At 55.7% G+C, this 22,525-nt stretch overlaps 1 protein-coding gene across 3 annotated transcripts in view; it reads right to left on the reverse strand.

Annotated features, from left to right (window-relative positions):
• Window positions 1–563: 563 nt before the first annotated feature.
• SDK1 (sidekick cell adhesion molecule 1) overlaps window positions 564–22,525 on the reverse strand; it is a 451,634-nt gene continuing 429,672 nt past the window's right edge. For all 3 annotated transcript variants that reach the window (XM_064478731.1, XM_064478730.1, XM_064478729.1), the window contains 5 exons: window positions 18,955–19,119; window positions 15,716–15,853; window positions 13,510–13,630; window positions 12,981–13,110; window positions 564–4,061 (listed from right to left, as the gene is read on the reverse strand). In XM_064478731.1, coding sequence (XP_064334801.1) covers window positions 3,816–4,061; window positions 12,981–13,110; window positions 13,510–13,630; window positions 15,716–15,853; window positions 18,955–19,119 — 800 coding nt within the window. In that variant the 3' untranslated portion in view covers window positions 564–3,815. The remainder of the gene's footprint in view (window positions 4,062–12,980; window positions 13,111–13,509; window positions 13,631–15,715; window positions 15,854–18,954; window positions 19,120–22,525) is intronic.

The raw sequence follows: 22,525 nt of genomic DNA on the forward strand, positions 1-22,525 counted from the left end.
GACTGTAGTAACGCGCCGCAGGGGGGCCTGGGCCCTGGGATGTTAGGCACCGCGGTGGAGACTCGCCCCCCGAGGCTGGGACGGCCTGAGAGTGAGGACGCAGCCGCCGGCTCCCGGTTCGCAGGCCCTGTGGCCACGTGACCGGACGTGCGCCCGCCCAGCCGGAAGGGGAGGCCTCAGGCTCTCGGAGCATGCGCGGTGAGGGGGGGGGAAGTCCTTAAAAGCACAGGCAGTCTCCCCCCAGCCCAGGCCAAGTTTGGCAATGAGCAGCCTCCTCTCCGGGCGTCTGTGAAGTCTCTGGGGGGCGGGGGGATGCTAGGTGGTGGGGGCTGGCGCTGAGAATGCTGTCCACTCCGGGGCCCACGCCGCCTGCCTTGGCCCCCGGGGTACACGGCCAGGCTGCTCCCCTGGGGTGCCTCTCCCCGGAAGAGCCGAAATTAAACCCCTCTGACCTCGGATCGGCTGCGCGTCCACGCCTGCATCTCCACAGGGCGACCAGGGGCGGCGCGGGGTTCCGCACAGCACCGGGGTCACGTGTCAGCCTTTGCTCTACGGCCCTAGAATTGGTGTCATTTCAGCAACTCTTGATGAAGAAAATCACAGGCGCGTAAGGAACAAAATGATGTTTTTATTAAAAATTGTACCCATAGCACCTCTCTGTCTTCCTACAAGTGTTTTTTTTGTTTTGTTTTGTTTTTTCAAATGAGATCTGGTTTTCTGCACAATTCCAGAAAATGCCGGGAAAACTTAAGGACTGACCTAAGTCACCGATAAGCCAGAAGGCAAGGCTGACCGGAAGGGCGGCGCCCAGCCGACCAGCTCAGTTCGTGGATTCCCCAGTTCCCACCTTTTGGCTGGTCCACGTTGCAGGGATGCTGAATGAAAGAGCAGCATCTGGATAAGCGGACTGATTGCTCATTGGGAGAAAAACGACACTGTGTGCCAGGGATTCGTAAAAACTGAAAACCATGCTAAGAACCATTATGCAAACACCATGCTTCAGTCCAGTCGTGGTCAGGGGCGAGCACAGCATCACAAGGAGTTTACAGAGCGCGCGGCTTCTTCCTGCGACCGCAGGCCCTCACATCCTGTCTTCTTCCGTGACGACGTTTATCGAGCGCTCCTTAGAAGCACAGCCAGGGTAGGAGAGGCCTCAGTTTGGGCCAATTTATTCAGAGGGAGGAGGTGCAGGTGGTCGAGGAGATGTTCTCCATGCCCGCTGGGCACGGTGACCGCCCCTGCCGCTCCCGGGCCTGGAAACCTGCACGCGAGTGCCCCCCCAGTGGGGACCGGAGCCCCACGCAAACTTATCTCTGCAGCTCAGAGGGCACGGCCCCGCCGGCTGCTTTGCTGCGTCATCCTCCGGGAAAGGGCAGCTCTCCTGCCAACCTCGGGGCCTTGGATAGAGACCTCAGCCACCGCTGTGCACGAGACACCTGAAGGGCATCGCTACAGAAGAAGGCAGGAGAGAACATGTCCCCTGGCCTGGGGGAGAGAAATGTCACCTGTCCTTTGTTCAGAAATGAGATTAAAATCCAATATCCATTTTCCTATTATGTGTTTTTTTTTTCCTTCCCTAAAGAGGAGAGGTTAGGAGTTAACGCTTCTCAAAGCCCACACTGTCTGGAGGCTGAGACCTAAGCAGAGACATCTGACTCTGGTCCTCCAATGCAGTGAGTGGCTCCCACGGGCCAGAGCCCCTGAGCTCCGGCGCCAACAACTGCCCACCGCCGGGAGCCCGCACAACCTCGTGCAGACAGTTCCCCCAAAGGAAGTTCACTCAAAGCCGGGAGAACGCAGGAAGTGTAATGAGCCTGGGAAAAAAGGCGACCTGCATTCACAAAAACCCAAAAGCAAGACACACCTCAAACCAAATCGTCCTCACCCTAACATGTCTCAGCACTTTCCTGTATTTAAAGCAAAGTCCGTATGGCTTAGAGAGCAGAGCGCACGGAAGGCAGCGTTGGTCCACGTCTCTGGCGGTCGGTTGTCTTTCGAGAAATTCGAGGGGCAGCCTTGGAGTTTCCTGTCCTTATCCCCTTTTGGGGCCGGGAGGATGGAGGTAGCCCTGGGCCCCGGGGAGAGGGTCTGTCTGGGGGGCTGTGGGGGCGACTTTCATGCAGGAGAGGCTTTGGACAGAGCAGCTAGGATTTTTGGTTTAGAATGTTTGTCCTCCACTCATAAAGGGAGGGAAGGAAGGAAGGAACAGAGGGAGGGAGGGGGAGAAGAGAGGAACTTTTCCACACCTTTTGGAAAAACTGAAAAATATTTTTCACACAACACAAAACTCTCTTTGGTCTCCTGAGACCACACTCAGCAACTCTGAAAGTGGAGGGCCAAGACAGCCCCTCGTAGGAAGAAGAGAGCCCCGCAGAGACCATGTGTCCCACTTGTTCCGCATGTGGCCACGAGACTGGCGCTGCTGGTCACTGGGCCCAGTCACTGACCCCTTGGGGACGGGCAGGTCCCCCGGGAGGACAGTACCTGCTTTGCTCCCTTGTGCCCTGGGGAGAGGGTGTCGACAGGCTTCCATTGGGGTGGGGACATGGGCCTTCTTGCAGCCCCAGGGCACACGCACCCCTGGCCTCAGCCACACTCGTGTTACTTCTAGACCTGGGACCTGGGCTAGGGGGCTGGGCCACCTGCCCCTGAGACACCTTTTGCACAAATGATGTGATGGGCTGGAGGCCCAGCGACAGCTTGAACTCAGATTTTCAAAGTAGTTCATGCTATTTCCATTTAGCTAATACACTGCAACAGAACAGTACCAATGAAAGGGATAAAAGAGATTCCAGAAAACTCATTAAGGCTAAGAGCTGGCCTGGGGTCAGGGGCAGGGAAGGACCGAGGCCGCATGCTCGGGAGGGTCTGGGGCGCGGGGGGCCCGTCTTCTCACAGCCGTTTTGCTGTGTTTGGAGACGCTGTCGCTCTTCGTCCTTCCCACGCACAAAGCTAAACAAGTAATAAAAAGGCACCTGGAGACAGCAGAGACTCATTCATTTCATGTGACAGATTTTAAAAAAAGATAAAAAGATTTAAAAAATACTCTGGTTAACAATGCACACCTCTTACACAGCAAGCGACTCTGCGGACGCTGTCCTGTTTTCCCCGGGCTGGCGGGCGGCCGTGCACTGGGCGCTGGGGAGGAAGGCGCTCACCGAGGGCCGCGGCGGCTCCCGGCCCCGGGGGGTTTTCCTGTGCCAGCACTATCCGGTCAAAAGAAAGAAGGGGAGGAAAAGCCCGGAATGTCTCACCACCGGAATGACCCAGAAGGTACACTTAGAATCTCTGGCTCCGTTGCCAGCAACCATCCCTGCCTAGAAACTGCTGGGTGGGAACGTTTCAGAGATGGACTCAGCAGCGGGGTGGCGAGGCCCTGAGCCCAGGTCAGACCCCGGAGCGCGGATGGAGCCCCGCTGAGCCGCTGGTTCTCCCGCAGGAGGAGAGAAGCGAGCGGCCTGGAGGCAGGTGGAGTCTCCCTGCACCCCCAGCTCTTCCCCGTCTCCAGTCCTGCTAGCTGGCCCAGGACTGAGCACCCAGGACTGGGGAGGGTCTTCCGAGGTCCCCCGGGCTGAGCCCTTGCACCAGTGAAATACACCTTCTCATTAAAAGAAAATAAAACCAAAGAAACCTGTTTCCTGCAGCGATGTTACAAAAGGCCATTAAAAAAAAAAAAAAACAAAAGCCTTCTAGTGGAAATCCTGCGTTCGCAAGTAGGTAAAATCCTCAGGCGTCAGACTCTCTGAAACCAAAGCTGGAGCTCAGTTCCTGGAGTTGATTGTCTTAACAAAACTGGGCTCGGGGTCCGCGGCCGCTCACACGAAGGAGGAGAAGCCGGTGAGCGGAGTCCGAGCGCCGCGGGCCGGGGGCGCGAAGACGGCGCTCTGCGTGGTGACCACCGCGTGCAGCGGCGCCCCCGCCTCGGCCCCCGCCACCGCCTCGTACCTGTGCGGGGCCGCGCCCGCGCGCCGCTTCCACGAGTTGTAGTAGGTGGGGTCGCTCATGTAGTGGTTGACGAACGAGTGCTGGGGGGGCGCATCCTCGGACTCGGAGTCGGTGCCCTGCGGACGGGACAGCCAGGCGTGAGCCAGCGCGGCCCGGAGGGGGCGCGGGGCCGCCGGGGCCGGGGAGGGGGCTCTGGGGGAGGGGGCCGCGGGCAGCAGGGCTGAGCGGGAAGCAGGGAATGGCGGGGGGCGGGGGGTGGCACCAGCACTGGTCACCCAAGGCAGGATGGTGCACATCAACTGTCTCACTCTCCCTTCCTCCCAGCCCACCCCAGGCCTCCCACACTCCACGTAACCCCCGGCGCAGACCCTCCCCTCCTCCCCCACCGGGCCGGGGCTGAGCGCTGCATCTCTGCTAGGGCCCAGCGGGACAATGTGCTGTCACTGCTTCCCAACCCGCCACTGTGCCAGAGCTGCTCCCAGGAGGGTCTACACTGCACTCTTGCTCCAGGCGAGGCCCACGCTCCAGCTCCCACCCAGGCGAGGTCCACACAGCCTCAAGGGGACGCTGTGTCCTCGCTGCACAGAATGTAGAAGAGCACGGGTGTGTGGAAGGCCCAGGGGCTGCAGCTGGCCTGGGTCTACGATGTAGCTCCCGCAGACCAACAGGATCGGATCCTGAGCACACGTGGAGGCAAGGAGAAGGCACATCCTCCATGACACACGTTTCCACCAAAGGTCACATCCACACAGACCTCTGAGGGCAGGTTGCAGAGGAAGGAGGCCCTACGTGACAGCGACTTGCACGACGGCCCCTTCTCTCCAGGCGCTGGGGACTGACCCCTTCCCACACAGAACAGCCGTGGGGGGAAGCGGCAGCCTGTCTGTGTTCAAAGATCAGTCCCTCTGAGGGTCTTTCCCCCTTTCTGTCTACAAGACAAATCAGCAGTTTCCAGCAAGAACAATTACTCCACAGTTCTTATGTTCATTTTCTTAAAGCACCTCCCTACGTCCTGTGCTGTAGTCTCGAGGGGAAGTTTTCAGCCCCTGGAAGGACTGCTGACCCAGACCGTGGAGGCTGAAGTGTCTCCCCCAGGGGGCAAGGGCAGAGGGCTCCTGGTTCCCCTGTCCCAGACCTGCTGGGTGGTCCTGAGACCCTCCCCTGGATCCTGGCAGTGTCCTGTCGCCTGGTAGGGATGGAGCCCAGGCTGGCCTGGGCTCCTCCCTCCTCCCTGCCCCCAGGGACCTGGCAGAGGCCACCTCTGAAATGCCAGAAATAGGTCTCCAGACACTGTGGCTTACAGCCTTTCAAGTTCAAGGAGGAGCGGGGAATCGTGGCTGAGCAAAGCCTCTCCCCTCTTGAGGCGCCCTGCCAGGCAGGACAACACTGGGGGACAGTGGGCTGGCATCTCCCTCTGTCCCTCACCGTCCAGCCACCGGTCAGCAGGGCGCCTCCTCTCTGGGCTCCAGTGCCTGATCTCTCAAGGCTTCAGCCACACCCGCCTGCCCTTCTCTCCCCAGAGGCTGTCAGGAGGCCAGGGTGGTATAAAGGAGTCAGTGGCCCTGAAATGCTATCTTAGAATCACCAGGGAAGTTTTGGAAAAACACAGCTTCCTGGACGGTGGCTCCCTCCTCCTAATTCATTGGGTCCAGGGTGGAGCCTGGGAACATGTATTCCTTGGTAGGTCTGGCAGGATTCTGATCAGTGGCCAGGCCCAGGTAGGGGAGTGGCAGGCAGGGAGGAGGGGTCAAGTTGCCTGCTGGCCCTCAGAGAAGGCCCTCATGAAGATGAAGGGTCCCTTGGTGCCGTGGGTGACTTGGTGGATGGAGGGTGACAGCCTGCACTGCCACTCATGCAGGACCCGCCGCCCACACTGCCCTCTACCTGGAGAGCCGGCATCTTGTCCATTAGGAGTCGGGGGAGGCCTCCAGGCCGTACAGAGGCCCCTCGTGTACACAGGGTGGAGCCGGAGACTCCTGGGATTTTTTGGGCACAGACTGAAAACCTGGCTCTCACTGGAGTATTTACATAAACGGAACAGTGAGCCACAGATTCAGGAATTCTCAGGCCGTTTAAGGTAAACTGTTTGTGTTACGGCCCCATAAACCATCGGCAGCTGATCACAGCTGTGGTTCGGTTCCTCTGCTCTTTATTGAGGCCAAGCTCCTAAAAGTGCGGGGCTGACCAATGTCCCCTCCCGACGCGTCGCCACGCCTGAGCTGGCCTCAGGGCGTCTGCTGGGTCCCAGCTCCCGGCGCCCCCTTCCTGTAAGCTGCTCGTCATTCCAAGCCCACGAAGCTCTGATAAGCCAAAGCTGTTTTTGTGGCTCGTTTTGAGGCGGAGCCTGACCTGCGTTGAGCAAATGTGGCTGCTGACCCTCAGCTGAACCCATGGGAGGCTCTTCAGTGCGAATATTCTCAGGTGCTGCTGCAGAAACAGAAATGAGTTCTGCCACAGAGCTCTGCCCGGGCCCTGCTGGAGATGTCACCTTATATTTGACACAGTCCCAAGCCCGAGAAATGTTCCCGAGTCTCTGGTCTCAGATCAGCTCAGATGGGAGATCAGGCACCTGGATCTGTGGCTGTGCGTGAAGATCTATTCTTCATCTGTTTTCTAGAAGCCTTGAGGGGGCTCATGAGGCCGAGCTCTGTGTAAACTCAGATGGGAGTGAGGAGGACCAAGGTCACGGAGAGAAGCTGACACTGATTTTGGCTCTCAGTTTCCTGAAGCTCAGGGAAGAGCCGCCCATATTGAAGTGAACAGAAGGCCTCCTTTCTCATGAGAAATTCACAGAACGCTCAGAGATGTGGTTCCTAGTTTATGATTATCTGAAGACTGAACAAGGTCCAAAATTTCATCCTCCAGTGTTCGGGGTCCTCCCCACTCACTGTCCAACCATAAGGAGGTGTGTGAGAACGAAGGTGAGAGGTAGCAATGGGATTTGGTCTCTTCATTTTGTGTCTGAGAGAACGGGGGCCCAGAGAAGTGAGTGACCCTCTCAGGGTCGTGTGGGCTGGGGACAGAGTGAGGCAGACCCTGCACCGGCACCATAGCCCAAGGGACAGGAATAGGCTTGTTAGTAACAGTTCAAATGCAGCTGCATGAAAGGTCAGAGACACCTTGTGGGGGGGGACCCACACCAAGTCTCTCAGGTGGTGGAGAAGCCATCGCAGGCAGTAGTCACTTGTTTTGTAAACCTGTCCAGCACCCAGGGGGTGACCTGGGGCACTTCCCTCCCCTCCTTCTGCCTTGGCCTCCCACCCTGCAACGGTTCAGACAGCAGAAGAGGGTGACCCCTGTTCCACCTTTCCCTGTCACAGGGGCTGAATGGCTTACCCCTCAGAAAGCAGTGATTGGCTAATGGGTGGTCATGTGACTTAAGTGGAGCCAATCAGAACCTGCCCTGGGATTTTTCACATAGCGTCTGGAAGAGCAGAGTTCATTGTGTGGGGACCAGGCTGGGCGGCTGTCAGCCTTGAGTGGCAGGGCCCAGAGGTCCAGCCAGGTGGTTCCAAAGGCCCCTGTGAGAGAACAAGACCATCACGCAGAAAGGAGGGACAAGGGACTAAGAGCTGTGTCTTTAGTTTCTTCTTGTTCATTGAGGCAGAGTGAGAACATTCCCAGGTCACATGGCACATGGGGTGGGGGTGGGGTGGGGTGGGGGTGAGGCTTGGGGCCTCTGGGCTCCTGCTCAGATCATTCCGTTTCCCCCACCAGAAAGTGCAGAATTAAAATGCCATTCTTCCTCCTGCTGCTGCTCTGTTTACTGTTTGAATGTCGTTATTATTTTTTAATGAGGATGTATTTTAGTGAGTTAGAATTATTGACAAAAAGGAAATGCTGCAGGGCTTTTTTTTTTTTTTTTGTAAGTTTCCTGTGTGATCTGAAGTAGCGATGTGTGTTGGTTTCCCAGGAAACCGCAGAAGGCCAGCCCGTGATTGGGTGTGCTGGTAGACCGACTGTGAGCGTTTCCAAAGGTGCACCGATGCCTGGTAAGCAGCTAATAGAGATAATCTCAGCACTTTTGCTGCTATACTGGCAAGATGAAAGACTCAAGTATTAACAGGGAATTAATTAGGTATGAGGGGGTTGGTCTGAGTTGGTTGGAGCAGGAGAGATTTTGAAAACTGCTGCTTTGGATTTTGAAACTAATTTTTAAATGCAAGTTGAGCAGTAGCTCTGGCATCATTCACAAGCAGCTGTCTTTTATAAACGGCGACAAACCCTCTTACTTCCAAATGGAGAGACACAAAGAGCCCGGCATGTGGCATGTGATGCTGGTGGCCTAATTTAGAGCAACTCCGCTCGGGCAGGTTCTCGTGCGCCTGTGAACTGAATTCTCAGAATTTTCACTTGAACAAGTTTCTGAAAACAGTTAAAAAATACCCCAGGGAGAAAAGGATGGTGTCACTATCTTCTCAGTGAAATATTAGCTTCGCAGAAGAGCCCTTCCAGCAGAGACCCCACCCTAGTTGACCAATGATCAGTGCATGTGAGGTGGCACTGACGTGTGTGTAATGAGGGTACCAGGACGAGAAGAGAAAGAAGGAAGCAGAAAAGATACTGAAAGTCACAATGACTTTGAGAAAATAAAAATCTCCACACCCGACAAGCTCAGTAAACCGCACGAGGATACAACAGAGCAAGACTCACACCCAGACTCAGCGCAGTTAAAGCGACGAGAGTCAGCAACGAAAGGAGACTCCTGAGATCAGCAGGAGGGCAGTGACTCACCCCGGACAACGGAACGCAAATAATACTAACATCCGACTTCTAACCAGGAAAATGTGGGATGGAAAGCAAGGGCGTGACGCATTCAAAGAGTGGAAAGAAAACTGTCAACCAAGAATCTTACATTCGGCACTATTTTCATAAGTGAAGGTGAAAATAAGATATTCTGAGATAAGTAAAAACAGAAAGATTCCTTGCTAGCAGACCCGCCTTGCAAGAAATGCTGAAGGAGGATGGTCGGGTTGAAAGCAAGTGACACCAGACAGTAATTCAAATCCACATCAAGAAACAAAAAGTACCAACAAGGGTAATTACATAGGTAATTACAAAAGACAGTGTAATTACCTATTTTTTCTCCTCTCTTCTCTTAGCTGATTTAAAAGCAGTTGCATAAAACAAGATGTACACGATGGTACTGTTGGCCCGTAATGTACAGAAATGGAGCATACTTAACAGTTGGAGCCAAGGAGGCAGTAAAGTAAGGAAATGACACCTTGATCCACAGGAAGATGTAGAGAACCAGAAATAGTAAATAAAAAGTTAAAATGATAACCTCTAAATATATACTTGCTCTCCTTTCTTCTCTCAACTTCCTTAAAAGACACAAAATTTCATAAAGTCATATCTGCAAAAATGCATTTTTGAGTTTGTCACATGCATGGACGTAATTTGTATAATCAGAGCACAGGGGCAGGGAGGGACTAGATCGATACAGGAGTCATTTCCGTATGTCACTGAGATTTAGTCTAAATGTGGAGTATACACTGATCCTAGGGTAATGACTAACAAACATAACTGAAAAAATATACAACAAAAGCAAAACAAGGGACTTAAAATGGTACACTAGAAAATATTCACTTAACCAAAAAACGACAGTAAAGGAAAAATAGAGAGGAGACATGTAGAAGGCAAATACCAAACTGGCAGATGTAAATTCTGCCTTAGCAGCAATTATATTAAATGTAAATGGATTAAACATTCTAGTCAACAGGTAAAGTTTGGCTGAATGAATAGACTACTATGATCCAGCTATAAGAGACACACTTTGCAGGGAGGGTAGAGCTCAGCTGTAGAGCACCTGCTTAGCATGCACGAGGTCCTAGATTCAATCCCCAGTGCCTCCATTAAAAAAAAAAGATAGCGAGACATTTTAGATCCAAAGATTTAATACATTGAAAGTTAAGTGATGGAAATGATATACTATGTGAACAGTAACCAAAAGTGAATTGGGGTAGCTGTACTAATATCAGACCAAATAGATTTTAAGACCAAGATTGTTACTGGAGACAGAGGGACATGCTATGCTGATGAAAAGTTCTAGCTATCAAGTAGATAAATGGTTATAAACATATATGCACCTAAAAACAGAGCCCTCAAATACATGAAATTAAAATGGACAGAAATGAAGAAAGAAATAGACAATGTTTACCATAACAGTTAGTCTTCAATACAGTAACAGATGGCAGAAGATCAAAAGTGCAGAAGACTGAAACCACACTATAAATCAGCTAGACTTAGACACACACGGAGCTGTCCACGCGGCAACGGCAGAACAACATACTCTTTTCAAGAGGCTATGGAATATTCTTGCAGCATGCACCAGATGCTACACCATAAAACAAGGCTCCATAAATTTAAAAGGACTGAAAATGTACAAAGTATGTCCTCTGATCACAGTGGAATAAGATTAAAAATCAATAACAGAAGAAAATCAGGGAAGTTCACAAATACAAATAACAGAAGAAAATCAGGGAAGTTCACACGGCTAAATAACCGTTACGCCATACGGCTAAACTGTGCGCTGTGTGAACCGCATCTCGTTCCCACTGCTTAAAAGACGGGGTTCAAAGGAAATGTTCCCAATGGAGCTGGCATGTCCAAGATCCCTCTGTTGGGATCTCATGAATATTTAGTGCCTGCAAATCTCCCAAAGTCGAGACCTCGCAAAATTATAGAGCACAGAACGCCGGAAGAAAGACAGACATCTACCCGCGAACCCAGGAGCAGACAGAGAGCCAGGCATGCGAGTTCTCGGCCTGGACTCCATGGGGCTTTGGCTGCAGGTGTCTATCACAGGCTTCAGGGGGGCCTGGAGCCCCAGATTCAAGGTGAAATTCTAGGTGGGGAGCGCACCCACACCTCTGATCAACTTCCTTGACCCCGAAGCATCTGGGGATTCCTCCAGGCACAGGGCTTGCCAGGGCCCCTCACTCACTCAGCCACGCGTCCTGTGCCAGGACCACTCAGTGCTGCACGGCAGGTCTGGGGAAGAGGTGGCTCTGGGAGCAGATGTCCAGGCCGCCTTTCCACTCCCCGCATTAGTATGTCTGGGGAGACACTGGAAACCGCATCAAGCCATGGTGCTCTCATCTATTCGTGAGGATCTAATTGGCCTCCGTGCAGGCGTGAGTGTGGAGCCCACATCCCTCTCTCCTCCCCGCCCGCCTTCTCCTCCCTGCCTCCTTCCTCCAGCTCTGTGTGCATGTGTGTGTTCAGGCACGCACGTGTGTCTGCATGCATGTGTGCATGTATGAACAGTTTGAGTTCAGTGCCTGTGTGCTTTTAATAATCCTCCATGCAAATGAGCTGAATTTGAATCTCAAAACACCCACATGTGTGAAAGGATGAACAGACAGAATGCTTCCCCTTAACCCGTCCTGAGAATGCTTTTACCCACAAATTGCCCAGAATTCATGAATCCAATCCTGGCAGCTCTGGGAATAGCCACCAATGCCTGGTGCTGGGCTGGAGGGGGTGGGACAGGGGTGACTGAGCTCTGGACACGTACAGGCGTGGGCGGGTGTCCAGCCTCAGCACCCACGTGTGGGATGACCTCGGCCTGACTCTGGTCCTCTGAACTAGGATGAGAATCGCCCTGCCTCGCGGGGCTGATCTGAGCTCCTACGAGTGTTCCTGGCCCAGAGCAGGTGCTCGGTTCATGCTCAGCACACCCTGAACCGTGCGCAGCGCAGCCCTCGGTGCTGGCACACGGTCCCTATGAGCATCCTCCCTGATGGCTGATGTTTAAGGCGGGAGTTCGGGACCCACACAAGGCAGGTGTGTCTCTAACTGCTGGCCCAGGGGGTGTCTGCCAGCCGGTGGCCCTGCTCCTCTGCTTGGCACGAGGGGCTGGCACTGGGCTGCTGCTTCCCTATCGCAAAGACGCGGGCCAGGGCTTGTGGGATTCACCCGGCGGCCCCTCGGTTCAAACGAATGTGCCTTCTCATCGTGTGCAGTGCTGAGTGCCGCCCGCGGCTCTCACCTGGCCCAGGCTCCGGTGCAGAGAGGGGGTGCAGAGAGGGGGCCCAGAGTCCTCTGTCAACAGAGCCCGTGAAGCAGAGTAGGCTGGTTCCCTGGCCACCCGCCCGCTGCCCCGTCCTGCGGGGAGTCATGTCCAAACCTCATGTTAAAAGAAGCTGCGTTATGAGCCTCAGGCTCAATGAGGCCTGAATTCAGGTCAAAATGAAGCAGAGGCTCGCTTTAGATTAAATATTGATTTAGGGTATGAATGCCAAGAAGTGGGCAGGCCCACGTGTCCGGCACGTCGCTCGGTGAGTTTTGTCCCTTTCAAGGCTTGGCGTCTCTGAAGCAGAAGCCTGTGGGGCTGACGGGGACCCACCCTGATTTGCTGCTTGGGTGGTTGTGCCCGTGGACGTAAGGTGTCGGTGAGGGCTCCTGGGGAGACGCGGGCTCTCCTGGGGTCCCCATGGCTGCCGCAGGGCGCGTCCTCCCCAGCGCCCTCACAGGGCCTCCGACCAACCTGCTCAGGTGTGCGGGGAGTGCCCAGAGAGCCGTGGGGCGTGGCCAGGGGTCACAGCTGGAGGCTGGCACCCCCTCAGGGTGGGGCCTCCCTAGCCGAGAGCTCACCGCATGCCCACCCGACCCTGTCGACTGATCCAGAGCTGCTGTGACCAAAGTCCCCTCTTCAGTACAAGACCTGGGAGGCTGGCGGGAGGCGGGGCACGTCCCTGGGGTGGGGGTCCCAGGATCTCCCCATCCGGCAGGCTCGGGCCCTCGGTTACCCAACTGAGGTCTAGGCCACCATGGCCCACAGCGACCTCCAGAAATCACTAGGTTTATTTCTGAATGCAAAATGGGACGAGGATGGTCTGCAGACCTGAAATCCTCTTTGGGCAAGGCACAGAGGCAGGAGCTGGCCTCGCCCAGGGCCTTCGGGACTCGTCCACGAGGTGGGGTCACTTGTCACTGGCCTGGCCTGCCTCGTGTGGTTGTAGAGGCTTGAGTGAGACCAGGGACATGGCCCTCGGGGCCGGCGGTGGGTGGAGACAGAGCGGGGCACTGACCTCGGACTCTGAGGCGTCCACCGACTTCTCCTTGAGGTTTGTGCTCTCGGTCAGCACTGCGCCGTTGTACTTGCTGCAGAGGTCCTCGTCCGAGTAGTGCAGCCCGCCAGGGCTCGGCCGGGGCGGGGACCTGGGGACCGGGACAATGCCACACTTACCCCACCCGGCTCGGGCAGCTCTGGGCAGAAGATACCCCTGGAGGCTTCCCTCCTGGCATGCCCTCTGGCCACCATCGCGGCCGCCTGTGATGCCCTCTTGCAATGGGTGCAGACAATTTCCTGTCTGCCCACAGCCCCCCGTGACAGGCACCCCTAACCTGGGGGCATCCAGCCGATGGAGTCAGCCTGGGAGGTCTCCCTAGATCATGTCCCCACCCCCGGGACCTGCCCTCTTTTCCTGTTCCTAGGAATGTATTTAACGTACCTCTAACCCTCGCCAGCCCTGCCCTCCCGGATTCAGCAGGGCCCCTCTGGGACTTGGTGGACACTTGCGGGGTGGGGCCCCGGGGCTGCAGCCCCCGCGTCCATACCTGGTCCCGTTCTTCTTGGAGAAAGTGTTCTTGACATTGAGGTGACGGCTGCTGAGCTCCAAGGCGGCAAACCCTCCGTTATCCAGGGTCACAGACTCCTCCATGTTGGAGATGCTCTTCCCTAAAGCCGGGCCGGGGCAAACGAGGGAGGGTCAGAGAGCAGCCCCAGCCCTACCCCACCTGAGCCAGGGCTGGCCGCCTGCGGCGTCCCCTGCGGCGGCCGAGTGGAAACTGGGAGCGGCTTGCTGGGCGGGGAGCATCAACACGGGAACAAAATGACGGTGGGGCAGCACGGTGTCTGTTTCGCCTGGCGCCAAACTACAAGCATCCTTACCAGTGTCTTACTCAGGAGTCCGCAGGGTGCAGGCACTTTTTGACAACTGAGGAAATTAAATACTTCATCCATTTCAAAATAAAAACCTCACTGTCATAAAACTGTATGTAGAGCATAGATTGACAAGGGGTGGCTGCCGAAGGGTGCAGGGTTCTTCCTGAGGTGGTGAAAATGCCCTAAAACTGACAGTGCCGATGATGGCCGCACAGGTCTGTGAGCGTGACTGGACGCGGCTGACACCGATGCTGTTGCTCCCTGCGGCGCCCAGCACCCCTGTGGGCTCCTCCTGCGCCGCCTCGCTGCCCCTGGTCCCTGTCTCCCTCCCCTACTAGACTGGAAGCTCTGGGAGGCACAACCTAGTTCTGCTCACAGAGTTGGGCTCTGAACTACGTCCCAGCCTCCAGGACACTGTGAGCATGCAGCCAGGGGTCCGTGCGTGTCTGTAAATTCATCAGCATCTCTAACCCCGAGGGTCCTCTCTGCGGGGGACCCCACAGCACCTTCCTGCTTTACCCGTGCGCGCCGGAAAGGCCAGCAGAATGCATGGAGAGCGGCAAAGGCAAGGGGAGGTTGCTTGCGAGGAGGGATTCGGGTTGATGGGAGGTGAGTGGGTGAGAACTAACATCAGAGGGGAAACCTGATGGGGACGGTCGTCCGCGGGAGTGGAGCGAGGCTGCAGCAGCCAAGGCTTAGGTTCCTTGCGTCTCCTGGGCAGGCCCGTGGACATTCAGGTGGACGAGGGGCTGTTGGGCTTTTTCCCTCCCCCTGGGCTTCGGTGATGACGTTAAATGAATGCTCTAGGGTGAGACTTGAGTATCAGCATCTGACTTTCCGGGTCTGTTTTCCAGATGCAGAAGGAGGGGGAGAGCGGGGAGACTTTCTGTGTGCCAGACATGGGATTCTGTAACAGCGTTAACGCAGCAAAACGACACGCCCCTCCTACGTGGTAAATCCCACGGGGATACAATCTGATTTACGGACACTTGTTAGAAGTGAATTTATACAGAAAAAAATAAATCCTTTCTTACAGGGATGAATGGATTAACGTTACAGAAGCAAATGGCGGGCAGTTTCAGTGCCTGGTGTTATTAACTCTCGTGGTGCAGTGACGGCGCTGCTGTGGCTGGGGGCCGGGGACCCGTGCCCCCCGCCCTGCAGAGGTGGCAGAGGATTTCCAGCACCCGGTAAGGCTCCCTCAGGCACCTTCTGTGTTTGTGCTTCTCCGCTAAGGACCCCCACTGTTCTGCTTTCTAGAAACATCCATCCGTCAGGTGGCTCCTGGCCGTCCCTCTTTGGTGGCCACTCTGCCCCGTGCTGGTTTGCCCATGGCTCTAATGATGGCGATCCGCTCAGCAGCAGACACTGAGCGCCGGGTATGCGTGCTGGGAGCACGAGTGACCCGGCGCCCAGGGCTCGGAGCTGGGCTGCGGGGCATAAGGCAGGTTCTCACCCAGGAAGCGAGAAGGGCTGGACCACAGGCACGACTCTGCACGAGTCCCCGGGCCGCACCTGACGTCTGAGATGCGCCCCAGGCCGCTGTTCTCATGACACCGAATAGTGTGACTTTTCGTCTGTTTAACGCGTTACACTTTCTAATCACGTGCAAAAACACGACTGCATCTGAGCAACGGGGCAGATGAGGAGACAGACTCACAGAGGCCACGTGACCCAGAGGACACATGGCTAATCTGAGGGCAGAACCGAGGTCCGGAGCGTGGCGCCTGCTGCCTCGGAAAGGAAGGTGGGCGCCTCTGTTTTATGGGGTGAAATGGAGCGCGGATGTCGGCCCCACAGACGTGGGAGGAAAGAAACCGCGAGCATTTCAGCTCGGGGGCCAGGGCCCCTCTGGAGACGGCAAGGGGCGCGTCCCACCTGTGCTGCAGCTCCTGTATCTCTTGTTCTGTCCATGCAAGACCAGCGCGAACACCACCAGCAGGAGGACGATGAGGCTGGACAGCGCTGTCACCAGGAGGAACCACCACTCCTCGTAGAACGGGGTTTCCACCTGAGCTGCAGGGGCACGGAGACACGGTCACGTGGGACGAGAGTCCAGCGTGAACCCGGCACCGCCGTGACGGCCGCGGGGGCTTCCTGGAGGGGAGCGAGGAGGACCCGAGGGGCAACCCCGCGTCCCCGGGAGGCCCAGGGCTCTGCCTGGTCTGAGCTGTCACAGGTGGACTGACCAGTCCCCCGGAGACAAGGCTCGGGGCCACCTCCTCTGCCAGCCGGGGCTCCTCTCATCCCGGGGCCCCCACCCCGGAGCCTGCCTGGACCGCCTCCATCACGCTTCTGTTCTGGTTGCATCTGCTTCCTGCTGCTGCTCCGGTTAGAGGGAGGGAGGGACCGAAGGGCCTGGACTTGCTCCTCCCTCGGGTGTGGAGGCTGCCCCCCCCGCCCCAGCCCCCTCACCACCTCTATCACCACCGCCACACGCCACCTGCCTGGGGCCTGTCACCTCGCCCGGCCACTGAGGCCACTTCCCAACCGTGTCCCCTCTCCTGCCTCACTCAGTCCTGAACGTTGCAGAGCGAGTTCTCAGGTGGAACACGCGGCCCCTCCTAACAGCCTCAGCGCTGGGCCCCACCAGCCACGGGGTGCAGTCTCAGCCTGGGGGCCCCGTGGGCCAACTCCTGCCCAGGCCGAGCGCTGGGCCGTCTACACCCACACAGAAACCATCTGTGTGTGGTTTAATTCGGGCCTCCAGCAAAACCGAGCCAAACAACTGTCCCCGCCTTGAGATACGCTTTCCCAGAAGGAACAGAAAAGGTTTCATCTGAAAGTTGCTTTGAAGGACCCTCTTCTCCCTCATGTTTTATTCTGTTTACTCAGAACAGAAAAACGGGAGCTGTTTCTTGGTGGGCGCTGGATGGCCCGGGTCCCGCCGGTGCGTTCCGCGAGCTTCCCGGCAGGGGAGCCCGTTTCCAGGCAGCAGACGCCCACCCGGGATGGAACGTGCAGCCTGGCCCAGGTGGAGCCCAGGGCCTGCCCGCCAGGAGCAGAGGCCTGCAGGAAACGCCTCTCCCTTGTGTTGCATTCCTCACTGGCCGCGTGAAAAGTGTGCGTGCGGGGAGTGAAGGGGGGAGGTCTGCTCTGGATGATGCAATGCCACAGGGATTCCCTGGGGAGGGCAGCATTTTAAATTCCAAATATATAAGTTGGCTTTCAGGCTGGACATTAAGTCCTCCATCTAAAAAGGTCAGTGCATCCCCAGCTGGCTGCTGGGCAGGAGTCTAGAGTGGGCCTGAGAAGAAGGGCCGGGGCTGGGGTCCAGGACTCCCACCCCAGGTGGGACACCCCTAGGTCTGCAGAGCGGGGCCTGAAGCAGTGCCAGCAGGTGACAGCCTGCCAGCTTCGCTGAATGATGAGACAAGCTGACCGCCGTCCAGCTGGCAGCCAAGGCCGGTGCTGGGCTGCCACAGATTTCAGAAGACTGTTCAAGCCAGGGCGCCCTGTGACCTCCAGGGTGTGGAGCCACCATCCCACGTGGGAACCGGCCTTCGCCACCGGCTCCGCCTGGTGGGATGAAAAGCTCTGTGCGTCTCGAATTGCTTTCTATTGATCTCCGTAGATGAACCAAGGGAAGCAAATCTTGAATTGCTGACCCGGGGTGGTGGGCGCTGGGGGGTCCTTATTCTGTTCTCTCTACGTTGGGGTCTGTTTAAAATGTTCATAATAAAATGCAGGGAATAAGGAAATTGTGATATTTCTAGATAGTGTTCGTTGGACAAGTGAGGGGTGCTCTGGGTCCTTCCCGCAGCCCCTCCCCCTCGGCACCCCCGGAATTCCTGTGCGCTCCCCGCCAGGGAGACAGGCCTGAGCGCCCACAGACGCCGTCCTTCCTCCAGGCTCACGGCAGGGGAGGACGAAGATGCCTGCAGTTTACACCAGTGCAGCCAGGGGCTTACACCGGTGGATGCAGGGGAAAGAAATGTGTTTTTCTTGATTGTAAGGAAGGTTCTGGTGGTTCCTGGCCCAGGCTCTGCCTGCCACCTCCAAAAGTCTCTCTGCCCTGCCCTCTGTGGCTGGCTCCCTTTTCCCAAACATGTCTGCACAGTCGGCCAGACACCGCCCCTCACCGGAAGCCCTCTGGAGCCTGGCTTGCAGCCTCGGCTGCAGGTCAGGACTGCTGCAGAGTTAAAAAATAATGATGCCCAGACCCCTGCCCCATGGGATGCAGTCACAGCCTCAGGGCGGGCCCTGCATGTCCCCGAGGGGGGAGCCTAGGGTGCAGCCAAGGTTGAGACCCACTTCTCACCTGCACCTGGGTCCCAGGAGCAAGTCCAGACCACGGGACCTGCCTCCCCTCCCCTCCCCACCTCCTTGTCCCACCTCGGCTCCTCCTTTGCTACCCCCTTGCCTTGTCCCAGGCTCTTCCTTCCCCCGTGGCCATCTCCTCTGTATCCTTCAAGACCCAGCCCCAGCACACCTCCTCCAAGAAGCCCATCCTGGTTTCCGGGGTCACTTCCACCCCACATCACTGGTGAGGACGGAGTCTAGCACCATGCATACTCGAGCCTCCTCCATCCCCGCCACTCTACCCAGAGTGGAGCTGAGGGCAGGTGCCCAGAGCGGGCCACCCTCCACCTTCAGTCTCGTCTGCAGAGCGGCACCAGGTGCAGGACCCTCCTGGGCCTCTCCGCCGTCTCTCAGGGATGCCCCAGCCTGGCGTGCCCTCACTTCGGGGGCTGACACGCTCCCTGGCAGCTGCTGGGGGCCACTTTTGTGTTTCAAAAGTGGCGGGTAGCTCCCCGGTAAGGACACGCCAGCGAAGGGAGGGTCTCAGGAACGCCTTCACCCCAGAGGGGACCCTGCTCAGCCCAGGCTGACGGCCCTTGCCCTCGCACACGACTCCGACTGAGGAGGAAATGGGCAGAATTCAAGAAGGCTCGGGCTCAGCGCGGTCTCCTCCAAGGAGAAGCAGGCGAGGGGCCTTGCTGGTGACACTTGGGTCCGGCCAGAGGTGGGGGTCCACACCGCTCTCCCCAGCACCAGGTGCTGGGCGGCCCGCACGAGGCACACAGTGGCCCTCTTCCCATCGTGATGGGTCCACGTCACCCCCCTGCCACCAGAGGAAAGAGCTTCAGCCCCGCATTCCTGGGAAGGGCGCGTACCTGACATGGCGGTGGAGGGGCCGCTGGGCTCCCCGTAGCCCACCTGGTTCACGGCCACCACCCGGAACTCGTAAGTCACTCCTTGCCTGAGCTTATCCAGGCTGATGGCGTAGGACGTGGCGCCCCGGGGGATGTCCTTCACAAACATGTCCCACAGGCCTTCATCTGCAGGGGACACGAAGCAGGGGCAGAGGTTAGGGCTGCATCTCTCCCAGATTGGGCCCCCCGCTCACAGACGACAGCCTGCCCTGCTGCTGGCCTGCAGCCGCCCTCCCCGAGGGATGGGTGAGGGTGGGGATGCGAGTGGCAGGACTCGGGCGAGTTGCTACCAGATACAAGTATAAATTAAAAAAAAATAGATACTTATATACCCACGTTCACCGCAGCCAAAAGGGGGAGGCAACCCAAGTGCCCACCGGCAGACGGTGGACAAACACGATGCGGTCCATCCACACAGAGGAATGGGATTCAGCCTTAAAAAGGAAGGAACCCCTGACACCTGCTACAACATGGATGGACCTTGAGGACGTGATGCTCAGTGAAGTGAGCCAGACACAACAAAGACAAATACCTTACATGGGGTCCCTGGAGGAGTGGAATTCATAGAGACGGAAAGTAGAAAGGTGGTGGCCAGGGGCTAAGGGAGGGGGCGGGGGGTTACAGTTTAATGGGGACAGAGTTTCAGTTCAGGAAAATGAACAGGTTCTGGAGGTGGATGGTGGTGATGGTTGCACAACAACGTAGAGATACTTAACGCCACTGAACAGAACTCTTATAAATGGTTAAAATGGTAAACTTTATGTTATGTACATTTTACCACAATAAAAATACGGATGGAATTTTTCAAACCCCGACATACAGGAAACCATTAATAACAATGAAGCAAAAGCCAGAAAATCAGATGTGGAGAGAAAGGAAGAAGCTACACAGCCTTGGTACAAAGCCTGCCCCAGCATGTGTTAGCTGTGTGACCTTAGGCAGAGTACTTAACCTCTCTGGACCCTGTCTGTAGAATGGTGATGACACTGGCATCTACACCACAGGTGTGTTTAAGGATTAAACAATGCCTCCCACATAGCAGCACACCACATCGTGTTTGGGAAATAAAATATGACTCTAATCTCTAAGGAAGTCGTTTTGTTAAAAAGTGGGCTCAGGGCCCAGAGTGTTCATTTGAAGTAGCAACCCTTCAAGAATTATAAATTGTCTTATTGGCACAGGTATGTGATCTTTTTACAAAAGCAGGTGATCTGGAGAGGAAAGCACGTTTGAATCTGCACGTACACATGCTGACAGCTTCACGGGGCTGACGGGTGTCTGGAAACAACCTTACCTCACACCTGAAACACCAGACACGCTCGGGCGGGTGGCCCCACGGTGAGCGGAAAGCAACTGCTTGTGTGTCAGCCTGTATTTGCACAGGATTTAGGGTCTGTACCGATTAAGTCCTTAGAGTCGCAGGTTAATGAAGGAATGGATGTGACTGAGATTTTAAAGGCACAAGTCTCCGTACAGACAGAAAGTAGTACACTGATTATTTATTCCTAAATATTCATGTTTACAATAATTTCTCACCAAGATACCCATTACCACTAATAAAGTCAAAATGGCGAATCATTTTGCCTCCCCTCCCCCAAATGTGAGGGTTTACACATGGCATGTTTGATGTATGTGGTTTATTTCTGGTTTTGCAGGAACAATCAGGGAGCAACAGGCACAGAGAGAGGGTCTTCTCCGCACTCACCGCCCCCTCTGCCTGGAGCCCGTGGCCCCCCTCCCCACCCCACCCCGCCCCCAGCATTCGACCCACGAACACCTAAGAGCTCACTCTTTGGTCAGGCTGGTTGTTCCAGCCAACAGGGAATCAGACGCGATGTCTGTTCTCAGCGAGCTGTTTGTGTCTACACGGGCAGGGGACGGAGGAAAGTCAACAAGGTAACTTCACCCTTTCAGATTCACCTTTTTGAGGCCGACCTTGACCCACGCCTACACTCCAGGAAGAGACGGCAGCTTCCGCCAGCGGGCCTCCAGAACACTCCATGACACTGACCTCTCTGTCTGCACCTCTGGGCTCTTGCATTTTTCAACAGTTCAGTAAACACCAGTTGACGCAATTCATCTCCCTGTCCTTACCTCCTCCCTTCCTTTCCCCCTCCCTTCTTTTCTCCCCTCTCTCCCTCCCTCTCTCCATCCATCTTTCCTTTCTTTTCCTTTCCTTCCTTCCATCTTTCCATCATTCCATCATCCATCCACCCATCCATCCTTCCTTCCTTCCATCCATCCATCTTTCCTTCCATCCATCCATCCATCCTCCCACCAACCCATCCATTCACCCGTCTTTGTACCCCCATAGCTTTTCACAGGGTTTGGCACAAGCAAGCTTTCAGTAAATAACAATGCCACCATTTTATTTAGCACTTACTATGAGCAGGTGACCATTCTAAGGGCTTTAAATGTTGACTAAGTTGTGCAATGTTTTTCCTCTAAAAAGACAACTTCGTGCTGTAAAAGAGACTAAAGGAAAAATACAGACTCTTATACACTGGATACTGACTAAGCCCATTGAAATGAAGGGACTAAGAGCATGACAAGTACTCCTGAGCAGGCCTGAGCGCGCCTGCAGGGGGTTCCCTGAACAGCTTTTGCATTAATGTTTCTGTAATGCCTTCCTGCTACCCAAGGAAAAAAAAAGAGTTCCCCTTCCTCTACCGTAGCCTAAAGGCCACATTTTATTTTAAGCGCTGTCATAGCCCCAGGAATTATGTGCATTTTTCATAAAAACACTTTAAAATATTGATACAGAATCTCAGCACAGATGATTTACTTCGCAACCCATTTGCACTGAGAACTGCTGGGAGGGGCCACACCAAGAGAATTTCCTTCTGAGTTACCTGGAAAGTTAACTGCTTTTATTCTGCTTAATTCTTCCTTTCCAAAATGAGCAGAGTCAGCACTTCGGACTCCACCTGTACTCGCTGGGCTGCCTGCCCACGATCACGCTCACACCGCGACCCTGAGGGGCCGGGAAAACCCCGGCCGCGGCCACAGCGTCCGCTCTGTGTCTTCGCCATGGACTGGTTTTCCCATTTATATCATGTTGTTAAATAGCTCAATAAATCAATGATAGAGAAAAGTATGTCTACAAATTAGGGGGGAAATAACATTACAGAACTATTAACCATAGTGAGATTTGTGAAGCGGATTTTCCACGCACCAGGCTAATCCCCGGGCCTGGATTTCCATCTCAGTCCACACTTGAGAGCCATGTGGGCCCTTGCGTTTTTCAAGGCCATTCTGGGGATACGCCTTGGTTTGCTCTCGAGCCCCAGGTGAGGCTTGCCCTGCTGGGACGTGCGGGAGACCCCCGCCCGGCTCCCCTTCTCCACTTAGGAGCTCCTATGTCACCATCCTGGGAAAGCTCATGATTGGCCAAAGAGAACAGTCGCTCGCTTCCAAAGCCACACACCCCTGGCTGGTTGAGGCCAGAGGACAAGACCGGCCCTGCTGGTGACCAGGCTTTGACCTTCCTGGGGGTAGTGTCGACCTTCAGGCCGGGGCCTCCTGATGTCTG

The sequence above is a fragment of the Camelus dromedarius genome, chromosome 24 (genome assembly GCF_036321535.1).
Source record: "Camelus dromedarius isolate mCamDro1 chromosome 24, mCamDro1.pat, whole genome shotgun sequence".
Lineage (NCBI taxonomy): Eukaryota > Metazoa > Chordata > Mammalia > Artiodactyla > Camelidae > Camelus > Camelus dromedarius.